The following is a 15,422-nucleotide window of genomic DNA, read 5'->3' on the forward strand; positions in this document are numbered from 1 at the left end:
TAGCATCTTTATATCATTTTGGACCTTGTGAAGGTATAAAGTACCAACCTTGTTCATGGTATCTTTAGATCTTATATTAGGTCATTTTATAAGCTTTTTAGTCCCAATTTTCTTGTACTTGGAGTTTAGGTGAACTCCAGAGCATTTGGGTGCGTTATTTTGCTTCTAAACCATGGTGTTGGTTGGAAAGTGGTCTTACATGACCTAGGGTGTTGTCTATGCATTTGGTGCTATCATTAAGAGCTTACGATTAGTGAACTTGACTTATTGGGTTGTATTAATGGATAAAGTTGGAAACTGTATCCATATATACCTTAAGAGGGATTAGATCTGAGCTTTGGAGGTCTTGGATTGACTAGATAAGAGCTTAATCCATTAAGCAGTTTTGCCCAGTTTCTAAGACGTGGTGGCATGCTTGCTACAATGTGGTAGTTGGCCTGGTTGTGACTGTTTTTTCGGGAAGGTTCCACGATGTGAACAAAAGGATGACGACGACATAGAGGTCAAGTGATGTTGACTTTGACCATTGACTTTTGACCAGAGTTGACTTTTGGTAAAAATACTAGATTTAAAAGGTAGACTAAGGGTTAACTTGTGTGATTCAGTATGTAATGTGTAGTACCCATTTATTGGATGTGTGAGCTGATTAGCTATTGACTATGTCGTGAGGTGAGTTCTCTCACCATACTATGTAGGATGTTAGTTTTCTTTATGATACTTGCATAGAAGTCAAGGGTTTGGCCCCCTGGCATTTGTATGAAAGACCAGGGTTTGGCCCCTAACATTTTCATGCAAGACCGCTCCTAACCACTATATAGAAGACCAGGACCTGGACCTGGCATTTGTACAAGTAAAGACCATCATTTAGCCCATAACAGGGTGTAAGACTATGATTCGGCCCATAACATCTTCTTGGGTTGGAATAAACCTGTTATGTTATGTATGGTACGTGCTATTTTAGAGAACTCACAATACTTTGAGCTTATGGTTTTGTGGTTCAAATATTTCAGGTTTTGCACTTATGGTTTTGTGGTTTAAATATTACAGGTACTTCTGGTTTCAAAAGGAAGAGCCTGGCATGATTGCATCGCATGTATATGAGACTTCGTATTTATGATTTTGTTACTACCTTGATGTTATTGGAAATACTTTTGATACTGTCACTATTTTGAAAGTAATGAATGAATTTTTAGGCTGATTTAAAAATAATTGTTTTTAGTATTTTTGGGACATTACAAGGAGAATACCCTGCAAAGATTCATGTGTCTGACCTTGTGAAATATGGATACATCGAATGCTTGGAGATTCAAGCTATCATCAAAAATCACAAAGGTATTCATTCACAAGAATTAAAGCTTGCTTTCATCTTAATGATCAACAAAATCAGAAATCTAGATTTACTCCCTCTTCATAATACATCTTCCATGCACGCAAATTCATTCTCTACAAGATCTAGAAGAAGGTTAAAGCATTCAAAGTTCTTGCTTCCCATTGCGAGTGTTTACATCAATAATTCTCTTCCAGCTAATGTTGAGTGCATTTAACTTCTTTTCATCACAGAACCTAAACAAGGACTCTTCTATGTTGACAACATTGACTATATGTGCTTCCAGCGGTCTCTTAATCTTCACAAAGAGCCTACTGAACATCTCTTTGATATGAGAATGGAATGCGAAGGAAAACCAAAAGCTGGTTGCTATCACTAGATTATCTCTTGTGAACTTGACAAAAGAATATATGAATTAGCTTATGATGATTACAAATGGATTAAGCCCAAGATCATCTCAAATGCTGAAAAGGACCTTTTTAATATATTTTGGAATAGGTTTAGACATAATCAGATTGGAGGAGATTATAAGGTCAAACTTTATAATTTTATGTGTAAAACCTTTATCATGCTAAACACATCATCAGTGTCAGTGACATTGATCAGGCTTCAGAAGGCAGTGTGATATATTACTTATTATCTAAGAATCGTGATCTGGTATCTTTGTGATAGGATCTGTTTTTGTATAGGATATATCTTTAATATATGGTAGTTCTCTTAGTTATTCAAATCCTTGGTATGTAGGAATTTTAATCTAGAATATTCGTTAACCTAGTATATAAGTTACACTAGGCTATGATGTAAAACCGCTTTGTGCACTCTCTCTTTGTGAGAGATTTTGTTAAACGAAATTTGTTTTTGATTGACTTCTTCCTGTTCTTGTCAATGTTTGATATTTTCTGTTCTTATTTCGATCTTTCAATATAGAATATTAAACAAACAATAATCACAAAATATTAAGAATGCAATGAATATAACAAGAAGAATGTTGTATTCATATAACTTATGAAAACATACACCTTGGTCGCATTACTTTGATCTCTATGCTAGGAAGACATAAAGAGATCTTCGAGATAACGCGTGATAAAATGTACGTCATAACCTCAACAACTACCAATACCGTATGCTAATAAAAAAATATATGCATTCACATATTGTCTCTTATACAAGTCAACTAAATAAAACTTTAGATGTATGTCATTTCAAAGTTGTAGCTTCACTATGTTTCGCTCGACTTTCGTTTTGATCTCGACATTGGATGTTACTTAATGTATCAATATTAACAAGATTAAATTTAAAATATATGAATATATGTATTTTTTTTTATCAAAATTAGAGCTTAGAACTCCATTCAAATACCATAATCTTACGTTTAAGCCATATAAAGGGTTCAACACTATGATTTGGACTTTTCATCATAAAACTTGCATCCAAATTGTAATATTAAGCTTATTCAAAGCTAATAGTCGAATCTAGATGCATCTATGACCGAATTTACGAAGTTAGGGTTTCAAAAACACCATTATTGATTCATAACTTACTGTTTGGTTGTATATAGTTACACCATTAGACTAGTGTAATGAATCAACTATGTTACTAGCTTCAATAGATGGATTAGTGTTAGAACATCATAAGGACTTCGATTCCAATTCTAAACTTCAAATTCACTCTTCAATTTTTGTATTCCCCTCTCCCAATATCTAGATTGATTTAATGAATAGAACAAGAAGATTTGGGTAGAAGGGGTTCTTATATCCAATCTTCCACAATTTTACAACTTTGGCCGCACAACTTTTTAATTTTTGGTTTAACAACGATTATACTTTTATTTAGCTTACATAATATTATAACATTTATCTTAACTTAACTTAGAATAGAATGTTAATAATATGTCGTCTAGTTGTTGCATATGATCAAAAATCGTACCTTAAATCTCATTGTTGGAAATTCCACTTGCAATCTCAAAGCTGTTAACTTTAATTCCAAACTATCTAGTAACTAAAATTTTTAATTTAATTACATCAAATTAACTAAATTTTAATTTTTAATCATTTAATATTGTTTTATTTAATTAAAAATATATTTTAATTTTATGAGTAATTACACTTAAGGGTCAAAACTTCTAACCAAAATACGGTTGTTAAAAATACCTACCTTTTCATGATGATTCTATCCTTCTAAAATCATAAAGAAAGACCAAAATATATCATTTTAGATGTTTTTATTTGGATTTGAAATTATTTATGTTTAGTTTGGATTTTATATGTCGTTTTTTTAATATTTATTTAGAAACTTTTTCCAGATATTTTATCAAACAAATATATTTTATCCAACACAAAATATAACAGAATGGTAAAATGGTCATTTTCATCATTAAACATAGTGATTTAAATGCATAATCAAACAACTTGGTTTTATTTAAAGGCGGATTAAATCAAATCATCTGACTCATTCTACAACTATCAAAAAGCTTGGGGTGTGTATGAGGCAATTTGGTTAGGTTATTAGCTAAAACTCAACAATAACCATTATAAGTGGTTAATGCATTTTGATAGCCATAAGGTATCGGTTAGTATTCGTTTTGGTTAATAATTTTAGCAATTAATGGTTATGGTTAATGACTAACATTGGTTAATCATAATGGTCAAAAATGACATAAAATAAAAATTACTTTGTTATACAAAATAAAAAACGTAAAGTACATTGCTATAAAAGTTAATGATCGAGTATGTATAACTATTTTAATATGATAGAAAATTATGTATCCAGTCTAATTCCAAATGATTACTTATAAAATTTCAATTCCTAATATAATTACATATCATATATTCAACATTATATTATATTAAAACTTTTAATATATATTATTGGTTCGGTTCGATTTGTAGTGGTTCGGTTTTAGATGAGAGTCATAACCGAACCATATGTATTTGGTTAATCAAAATTAGAGACTGCACCATTTTTTTTAAAAATGGTTCGGTTATATCAGTTAATTTGGTTTTTGTTTGGTTTTTCGGTTAATGTGTACACCCCTACAAACCGAACCTAAGTAGGGATGGAAATAGGTCGGAGTTGGTTGTCCTTGTATCCGTCCCCGGCTCCCTAACCTTGCCCCCATCCCCGACAGATGTGCGGAATCGAATCCCTTACCTTTTAGATTTTGAGCTCACCTCCGACCCATTCCCAACTTATCACCCGTCCATTACCGATCTATGAATAAAATAAATTCAACTTACTCAAAAAAAATATATTTAAAAATTAATAAACAATCATGACCAAATGTCATAATAAAATTATGTTCTCACATCATAGAGTTTAACAAGCATAAAAAGAAACCCATGCTTTTAATATTCCCTTGAGAAATTATTGTCTAAAACGTATAATATATATGTGAATAACCTTGAAAAATTATTGTCTAAAACATAAAATATTCAAACTGATTTGTTTTTATACAATAGCATATATTTTCCTAATTGTTTAACATCGTTGGTTTGTTAATTACCAAAATCCAAATACAATAAAAAATATATTGGTGACTCGAACTAGAAATCGTGTTGCACAAATTCACTTAATATAAAGGCTGAGCTCCTATTTGTCTATTTGTAAATTGTTCAACCTTTTGCCTTTATAACTTTTATTATAAATACTCCTCCTCTCATCTTTCCAAACCCACAAAAATTTACAAAAATATCAAAATATTCTCAAAATTAGTTTACTTACAGACAGCGGAATCAAGAGCTGTAGGGAGTGAGGAATTAAAGTGTCCCCATAATAAATTTTGCAGCTTAAACATATAATATATATGTGAATATATAATCGCGAAGTCTCGATAAAGCTTTATTCTCTGTGATATTCTGTAAGTTTTCTTTCTGTTTCTTGCTTTCATCTTTGATTTATCTAGTAATTTGTTGTAAGATTACGCTGTTTTGATGAAATTGAGGAAATACGCAATCTGGGAATTCCCTAATCTAGGAACATTTTGCTAATTTTTACGTATAATATATGTCAACTGAGTTCATGCAAGCATGTTTTAATTGCATCTTTGGGGTTCACAGCTATGGATTGTGGCTAGTGGCTACACATCGAGTTTCTATTTTGTTTAGATTATAATCGAGGTGTGAGACTTTTTTTTTCATCAATAAATCTATTATATTATGCTTATATGCTTGAAGATATTTGTAGTTTATGCCCTATTTACATATTTCAGTTGACCAAATTTGAATGATTATTAGTTGTTTGTACTTTGAATCATGGCAATTAACTTTTGATCAAATTCGAGAAAACTCTCACATGAGAAGCATCAACATAGGGCTTTTTTGCTAACTATTCTTTTAATTTTCATTATTTTACTTGCAACTTATGTAAATTTGAGTTCATTTTGTACATCTTTTAGATTGATCTTTAGGGTTGTTGTAGTGGGTGTTGATTAATGATTAAAGACTGATTTCAAATATTGTTATTATATTAGGACAAAGCGAATAGTTTAATTTTGTTTCTATGGATATCTTATTTTAATTGTTTCATAATCATGATAAAACCAAAAAGTTCCAAATATCATAAAATAAATTCGATCTAAATTTCCATTCTTTGGCCTATCATATTCATACACTCCATTGATAAGATTGTTAAGATCAAGATCTTACCTATAATCAATTTATGTTTTGTAAGATCGTTATCGTAAGATTGGATAAGAATCGAAAGATCCTACGAAAATGAACAAGTCTTCAAATTTGTTTATAGTGTCTTGTTTGTGTAATACTCATTATAATTTAATATTAATTCAGATAATGGCTAATTGTTTGTGTAATACTCATTATAATTTAATATTAATTCAGATAATGGCTAGTTGTGTGTGAAGTTAGCTTTAACGTTTTTAAGCATGAAATATAATTCTTGTTGCCATAAGCTACAAAATTTTGAAGAAAACATCAAAAAACAGAAAACGTAACAAGATAATGATGATCATATACACTAAAAGACATAAGAGTATAAAAGACATAACAAGATAATGATGATCGTATACAATAAAATATCTTTCAAAAAAAATCATATACAATAAAAGACATAAGAGTATAAAGAATAATAACATGAGTCAAAATGCTCTCCCTAATTCAAGACGAATATGTGGTGATACTCGATGACATTTTTTTCTCATGTGATATGTGATGTTAGATTTGAAGTTTTATGGGCGAATATTTTAGGCTCAACTATATGATAAAGTAAAAAGTGTAGGGATCGGGTCATGTTAAGATCATAAAATCGTGATCTGAATCTTAACAATATAGATCTTGCTTCAAATAGATCATATTCGCTTGTTGGATCTTAAGATCTTAAGTTCAAAATTAAATCTTAACAACCATGGATGGTATTGTTATTACATTCAAATTGAAATTTGATATGTTTTAGCTTATTTCATGGGATGATTTTTGTAACCTTCACCCAAAATTGGTATTTTAACAAATTATAATAAAACCATTATGTTTTTGGTTGTTTTACGGCTTAACCATCAATGTTTTATTCATTTTTTAATCCATAACATTTTCAAACGTTACAAAATTAACTATTGGCATGTATTATGTAGTATCGTAAATTAACTATTGGCATGTATTATGTAGTACCGGTAATATTTTTATATTAGATTTTAGTAGGAATTTTACAAGTTAACATGTAAAATTGTCCGAGATAAGTTGTTAAACTATTTTGAAATAGTTTTACCAGTAATTTTAGGAAAATCATTATATCTTTAATAGTGTTAGAAGTTAACTATTTTTGAGTTGTAAATTAAGTATAAGCTATTAACCACAAAATTACAAAAAAATATAATGATTTTTTAATATGGATACCAAACTATTTGTTTGTTTATAAAATGTCATTATTTTAAACAAAATACCAAAAAAATAGGTAACAAACTATTTGTTTTTGTTCACAAGATACAAATACAAACTATTGAAATAATGGTACTTTGTGAACACAATGATTCGATTGCTTATATTTTAATGGTAGCTTCTTAAAATAACGGTGATTGATTAAAAAGAAAACATTTCATTACCCGTTTATAATATAACATATCTATTGGGAAGTGATATTTCCATTTGATAAATTGATTCATCCACTTGAAATGTATGTTTTACCAACTTGTACTATAACTATAATGGTATTGTACCTCATATGGATGGATCAAATTATTAAATGGAAATATCACTTTCCAATGTTTTAGGCACAACTATAGATATGATTTAGTTATGAAAAATAGTTTCATAAATCAATGGTGATTAGTGGAAAAAAACAATCATTACTAGGTTATGACATAAATCATTTGTTGATGTTTTAGGGCACAACTACAGATATGGTTAGTTCTAAATGGTAATTTATTAAAACAATGGTGGTTGGTGAAAAAAACGGTTAACGTCATTTTTGTTTAATGAAGTTTCACGAAATGTTTTAAATGGTTCCTTAGGGTTTTTTTTCTTGCATTATGAGGGAACAACTTGAGTTTTTTTTATTAGGTTTAAATGGTCATTTTCGAAATGTTGTTGGGGTAAACTGGTTACCCATTTCCATGTCATATCTTGTTGTGCAACTAAAGCATCAATACTCTATAGTTTACACCTAATAAAATTATAGACAAATTTTCCTCCATTGAATCTCTAAAGAATTCATGTTCGAGTTTTCAAGATTCATCATCTTCGACTGTAATTTTGCAGTGTTGTTCTACATACAATTTCATTTATGTAAAAACACAATATCAATCTTTGGACAACCATCAGGGAATACATCATTCTCTCATTTGTAACTCTCGTTCTGGTTTTCAATATCATCGATCATGTTCATGACATTGACAATGATAGAACATATGGACTTAAACTCGTCAGCATGTATGCCACTATTGACTTTATAAAGGTCAATTTATGCTACCCATATTTTCCAAAAATCATTGAGCTAATAGATTTCTACATGAAAACTGGCATCGAACACACAGTGTATGTAGTTAGGATTTTCGGTTCAGAAAAACACTATATTTTCTCTTATTTATGATTTACAATCCAATTTTCGGGAAGATTCTTCTATATGGAGAAGATTTGAGAAATTTCAATCTATGATGGTAAGGAACCAACTAGGGTTTGTCCAACAAGAACCTGTAATCTCCTCGACATAAAATTAAACAAAATATAATCTACCAAGATCAAACAAGCGGCAAGAATTGTAAACACGCACCATAAGCATTTTACCAACTGGATACGAAAATCACGTAGGTCTCGGCGGCGTGGATTTAACACTGGGGCAGAAAGTGATAATCGTGATTGCATGTGAGGTGTTGGAAAAGGCATCGATCTTGTTGCTTGAAGAATTTGATGGTGCTATTGAATATGAGTCGAGACGTGTAGTGCAAGAGGCTCTTGATACACTTTTGATTGGAATTAAAATAACGATTTAGCTGTGAGAGAGCGTTGATGATGAAATAATTTGATAAAATATCGAGTACCTTCTATCATTATTCGTGATATATGATGCGACTAGGTAGGTCAAGTGGCATATTAAAGTGATTATATTATGTTAGGATGACCAACTCAATAGAACAAACAAGGAAAAAAATCAAGGGACCACTGAAACTAATTCGTGAAACTTCTTTACCCAATAACGACATTAACCGCCCAGGATAAGTAAAAAAATCAAAAATTTATACATTACGTACTGGAAAAGCAACAGTTCAACTACGAACACCTAATGAAAACTATCCCTGATTTTTGCCCTACGTGAGCGTCATTATTTTCCAATCACCTTTTCCTCACCACAAAAGTAATAGGAAATGGTCTCACCACACCATCTTATTTTTTACATATTCAAATATGTGTAATAATATATCAATATTATATTTTATTTTTAGGGAATTATTAAATCATATATATATATATATATATATATATATATATATATATATATATATATATATATATATATATATATATTAAAATGGAAAAAGAAAGATTGCTCGTTACTTGTTTATGATATAACCTATTTATTAATGTTGTAGTGCATAATTAAAAGTATGATTTAGTTTTAAATAGTGGTTTCCTAAAACAAATAATGTTGTTTAGTGAAAAAAAACATGTCTTTATTAGTTTATGTCATGACCCATTTATAAATGCCGTGCCCTCTACAAGTATGATTTAGCTATGAATTAATGTTTTTCCCTCTACAAGTATGATTTAGTTATGAATAGTAGTTTCGTAAAACAATAGTCTAATGAAAAAAATATTGTTTAGTTGAAAAAGAAAACCTTCATTACTGTTTATGACATTATTCATCTATTAATGTTTTAGTGCACCACTACAAATATGATTTAGTTAAGAATAGTTAGCATATAATCTTAAATTTCTACAAATGTAGTGTAGTTCATAGTGGTCATATCATATGGATCCATCTCTCTCTATCTCTCTCTCTTTTTTCTTATTTAAACCAATTATAATCTCCATGTAAATTACCTAACAGTTATTAATTATTTAAAACACTCTAAAGATAGTTTTTTGTTATTTTTAGTGTTCGATATGACGTTTGAACACATTAAATTGTATAATGTTTAATGAATAACCACATCAACATATTTTCAATTTTCATACAAGTTTATTATTTAATTTCTATAATTAATTGAAATCTACAAAATTTAATAGAACATATTTACAAAACAATAAATAAAAGTTTGTTTTTTTTTCTTATCAATTGAACATTTAAAAGCTTTATAAACTCCATAGTAATTAAATGTATACCAGGCATTGAAGATTTAGCTAACCATTCCAATAAACCATGTCTTATCTTATCATGCTCAGAAGATCTTATATTTAAAAAAAAATGATTAATTAACATCAAATATATGTTTATTCATTCATATAATAACTATGAGAAGTTTGTATCTTATATAGATGAATCAATTGTTTTTTCCAGATTTAACTTAACTTTATTTTTTCTTGAAAAATATTTTGCACTTTTTCATTTTTCTTACAATTTCGTTTTTTTTTTCGAAAAAATTGTTAAATGTGAAGATTTTTCGAGAAAAAATAAATTAAAATATGATGTGTTTTCCGTAAATATATATATATATATATATATATATATATATATATATATATATATATATATATATATATATATATATATATATATATATATAAAGGTTTTTTCAGAAAAAAAAAAGTGATTGAGATTTAATCAGAAATTAATTCATTAGACTTAGACGATGTTTGGCTTAGCTTTTCACAGCCCAAAAATCATTTTTGGAAAAATTACAAAAAGTCAGGATTTCTTGACTTTTCCAAAAAGTTCATTATACAACTTTAAAAGTAGCTTTTAAAACTAATTTTGCCAAACATTTTTGCTTTTTTCTTTTCCAAAAAGAACTTTTGGATTGTGAAAAACTAAGTCAAACACCTCTTGTTGTTAAGAAAGTATTTTACCTTATAAACAACTTTGAAACTATCATTTCTTACCAAATTTTAATTCCTAAGAAAAATATATTTGATTAGATTCATTTGTAATTAACAGGATTTCTTCCTTGTTTCAAGATCATGCTAGAAGGTCCAACTTTCCTTGTTTCAAGAGAATTACCAACTGCTTGTGAACAAGAAAGCAACTGGACTTACAATGCCTTCTGTGTCACCTCACTTTCCAAGAGTAAGACTTCAAAGCCATCCGAGGGCAATTTAGTCATTTCACACTCTGAACCCAACAATTCAAACACTAAAAAACAACAAGACGCCAACAATCATTCAGATTCCACTTCATTAATCAACCAAATCGGCCTCGACCTCACAATCAACTGCCTTTTACACAATTCAAGATCCGATTATGGTTCAATCGCCTCACTAAATCGCAAATTCCGAACCCTAATTCGAAATGGCGAACTTTATAAACTTAGAAGAAAGATGGGTATAATCGAACATTGGATTTACTTCTCATGTAATCTTTTCAAATGGGAAGCTTTTGATCCAATCCGCCATAGATGGATGCGATTACCCACCATGGACTGCAATGAATGCTTCATGTGTTCAGATAAAGAATCATTAGCAGTAGGCACCGAGCTTCTTGTATTCGGAAAAGAAATCGACACAAATGTCGTTTACAAATACAGCATCTTAACAAATTCATGGTCACCGGGAATCGAAACTACTACCCCTAGATGTCTTTTCGCCTCCGCAAGTCTCAACGAAATCGCCATTGTCGCCGGCGGGTGTTCTCCGTCTGGTAAGATCTTGAACTCAGCCGAGCTTTACAATTCAGAAATCGGGACATGGGTGAGACTGAATAGCATGAATAAACGAAGGAAAATGTGTTCTGGGGTGTTTATGGATTCAAAATTTTACGTAATTGGTGGAGTTGACGAAAATTTCAACGAACTTACGTGTGGGGAGGTTTACGATTTGGAAACTAGGGTTTGGACTGTGATTCCGGGTATGTTTCCGGTGGCGGCCGGAAAGGATGCGCCGGCGATGAGTAAAGCTCCGCCTTTAGTGGCGGTTGTGAAGGATGAATTGTATGCGGGGTTTTATGAAGAACAGCAAGTGAGGAGATATGATAAAGGGAGGAATGTGTGGGTTAGGGTTGCGGGGTTGCCGGAAAAGGCGAGTTCTATGAATGGATGGGGGCTTGCTTTTAGAGCTTGTGGCGATGAGCTTATTGTTATCGGCGGGCCTAGGGCGGCGTATGGCGGAATGATTGAATTGAATTCTTGGAGGCCCGATGAAAGCCCGCCTGAATGGAATTTGCTTGCTAGAAAACCTTCTAGTGGATTTGTTTATAATTGTGCGGTGATGGGATGTTAAATTTCCGAAATGTTTTTTTTTTTTTTTTTGTTATTCAAATCTAAGAAAAATAAATCTAACATAATTTTCTAATTATTTATGAAGTTTTAATCAAATGCACGTTATGCATTTGGGATGTGATTTTTTTTAATGAGTTGTGATTTTGGACTATAATATATATATATAAAATATCCAATTTTATTATTTTTATTTGATGAAATTACAATGTGTACCATTTGTTCGGTTGAAAAAGAAAAACTTATGTTGTTTTTTTAATTTTTTTTGGTTAAATTTAAGAAAATATTTACTAAAATTAAGCTAAATTTATCCTTTTTTTCTCTTAAAAGTTGCAATTAGCCAATCATCTCTTTTTATTTTTCTTTAAAGAAATGTGACTACAATACCTTTTTTACACTCCAATTAACCAACCATTTATTTGTATTAATTTTAAGAATGTTGAAGTACCTACTTTTTTTTGAACGTTTACATCCTTTAAATAATAGTTTCTTGTTTTATTTACGACCAACGACACCTAATAAAACAGTATAAAGACACCTGATAAAACAGTATAAAGAAAGCATAAATAGTAAAAAGGACTTTTTTTGTTTAGTGACCTTAACATGTAAAAGATGTTTAGTGACAATTCTAGAAAAACATAAATAGTTGTTGGCCAATTTTGACTTTTAATTTAACTTTGTTACTTTAACATCTTGTATATGCCATCGGATTTGAATAGTCTTGATTTTCTTTTCTGAATATGGTATTGTGTAGGATAAGATTAGTGATGACTACGTTAAGTTAATAATGGAAGCCAAGTTTTAGTTTTTGTTTCTTGTAAATATTGAATGTTAAGATTTCTTATTGTTCTATGAGTTGTTTGCACCTCATTGTAGGTCTGTTAAAAATAACTGATACTTGATTAAACCGACCGATTCATTCTCAATTCGGGTACTTTGGGTTAGATAATTCGGTTAACCCGATATTTAAATAGTTCGGGTATCGGGTAGGGGTAAAAAAATCGAGGAATATTTGAATACTTGATTTTTTAATTTTTATTTAAAACTAATTTATATACTAGCTATAATAACTATTGAAATTGTATAGATCCATTAATTTATATATTATTGTTTCTTCTAGTTTAAAGTAAATACCATATGAGTTTATTATTTATACAGTAAAAAGTAAAAACTAAATGATGAAACTGAAATGGAGTTTTGAAAAGGGAAAATGACTTATAAGGGTAAAAGTAAGTTTTAAAATCATTTAAAAAACATCATTGAAGTTTGACATGTTCAAAAAACATCATCCAACTAAGGGCTTTGTATAAAAAATACCATCAAAGTAAACACTTTGTTCAAATCTCACCTAATGGTAATCCAATCTTTCAAGTAAACGAATGAGTTGGCATATTATTGCCGAGTTGACATATTTAGCTAGTGTGTTGGTATATCTACAAGGCATTATATGAAGTATACAACTTAATAAATCGATTTAGGGCACAATGCATACGACTCCTCTTGATCGATCAACTTTTCAATGCCTTTCCCTGTAAATCGTTCAACTCCAACTCAAGCTTAAAAATTTCCAAGACAAAGAGCACGATTGATCGACTTATTTTTCTCATGCTACCCTTCATCACCTAATCGACTTGTTCAACTTTTATATCACATTCTGCTCAATTTCACAACAGATATCAATCTTACCTATAGAATATGGCCTGATGAATTAGAAATAGAATTCGATTTAGAAAAATAGGACAAAGGGGTCACAAGGGTGTAATTGTCATTTTTAAAATCTGCAATTACTTTGTTAAATGAGCTTACATGTAGATTTCGTAGGAAAAATGAGACAAAATCGTCAAAAGGGCATAATTGTCAAATTAGCTTCCATGGATTGTTTTAACAATGTCACATGGATTATTATGATAAGAAAAGGGCATAATCTGTTTTATAAATGTAATGTACTTGTTGTATGTTTAATTTGTTTTATAACTGTAAAGTACTTACTAAGATGTATTTTAAATGAAAGGACAAAATTGTAAATAACATTGCCTTAACATTTAGGGGTAAAATGGTCACACATAGGAGACAAGGGTACAACTAAATTACATTTATGTGATATTAATCCATTAAGACATTAATGTGATATTAATCTATTATTATTATCTTCTTGGAATCATTGAGGTGTACGAGGTGCATTGGGACAAATTGGAATATATCAAATTCAACGTAAAAAAAGGTGCAATACTGGAAACAACAAATGGAATATATCAAATTGAGGTATGTATCTAAACCCCATATTTAGGTTAATTTCATTTTTTTAATAGACGCATATTAGGGTTTCTCCTTTGTATTCAAGTTTATATGTTTTGTTGGGCTTTGAGCATTCTAACACTCCTAAGATGTGCATGCAACCATAAATACATTGGATCTATGTTTTCTCTATTATACATGCAAGCTTGAACTTTCCAAGGTATTACCCTAACTAGCATACAAAACATTGATACTTGGGTAATAAAACAAGTTAGATAACATACCTTTTCTTGTAATTAGAAACCTTGGACCCTTTAAGAACTTAGTGCCCCAAGTGTTGCACCTCAAATAGAATCACACAACACCACAAACAATTGGAATAACTTGAGAGAAGATTATATTGCACCAAAATTGGGTAGCCCTCACTTATGTATCTTAAGTGCCGATTGTGCTAGTATGAGGCTTCTTTATATAGTGTGTACATTAGGGTTACACCATGTAACTCATGACTTTCAACATTCCTCATGATCCATGGGTTTTGACCTCCATGGAGTATCCATGGGTCACCACATGGGTTTTGCACAACATGAAGAACTATGGATCATAAGCCCACTTTATAAAAATGAATGATTAACCAAATCAATCCCCATTTATTTAAGTAGTCTCTTTTGATCACAAAATTAATTCCAAACTAATTATTGATCAATACTAATTAAATAATATGATTTCATATTAATATATTAGAACTTATGATATATTAATAAATCATAAATATCCTCTTCTCACAAAAGTCTATCCAAATTGTTCCGATGCCATGAAACGTAAATGGACCATGTTACTCTCGGGTCAAGTACATATCAATAATAGTTATGGGCTTAGACACCTAATCCAACAGTCTCTCACTTGGATAAGTCTAATAACTATTTTTGCAAGCATGACTCCAACCCGACTAGCAATCATAGTGATGAATTGAAAAACTCTTTAGATTGGTTAGATCTTCAACAAGTTAATATAAAACAAATAATCAAACAATGTAAACACGAGTTGAAT

General features: G+C 30.2%; 1 protein-coding gene across 2 annotated transcripts; it reads left to right on the top strand.

Moving 5' to 3' along the window:
- The first annotated feature begins 4,942 nt into the window (after positions 1-4,942).
- Positions 4,943-12,213, top strand: LOC145103108 (F-box/kelch-repeat protein At1g74510-like). 2 transcript variants are annotated; one of them, XM_079040648.1, is made up of 2 exons: positions 4,943-5,183; positions 10,865-12,213. In XM_079040648.1, exon 2 carries the CDS (start codon positions 10,888-10,890, stop codon positions 12,139-12,141), a length of 1,254 nt encoding a protein of 417 aa, XP_078896774.1. In that variant the 5' UTR covers positions 4,943-5,183; positions 10,865-10,887; the 3' UTR covers positions 12,142-12,213. The 2 variants fall into 2 exon arrangements, with proteins under 2 accessions (XP_078896774.1, XP_078896775.1); XM_079040649.1 differs by having other exon boundaries at positions 10,885-12,213.
- Positions 12,214-15,422: the final 3,209 nt, after the last annotated feature.

Source organism: Lactuca serriola, chromosome 4, assembly GCF_051521515.1.
Source record: "Lactuca serriola cultivar US96UC23 chromosome 4, Lser_US96UC23_V15, whole genome shotgun sequence".
Taxonomy (NCBI): domain Eukaryota; kingdom Viridiplantae; phylum Streptophyta; class Magnoliopsida; order Asterales; family Asteraceae; genus Lactuca; species Lactuca serriola.

What these genes read in the sequence shown, in the direction of transcription:
- LOC145103108 (XM_079040648.1), top strand. Translation starts at nt 10,888, where the DNA reads ATGCTAGAAGGTCCAACTTTCCTTGTTTCAAGAGAATTACCAACTGCT.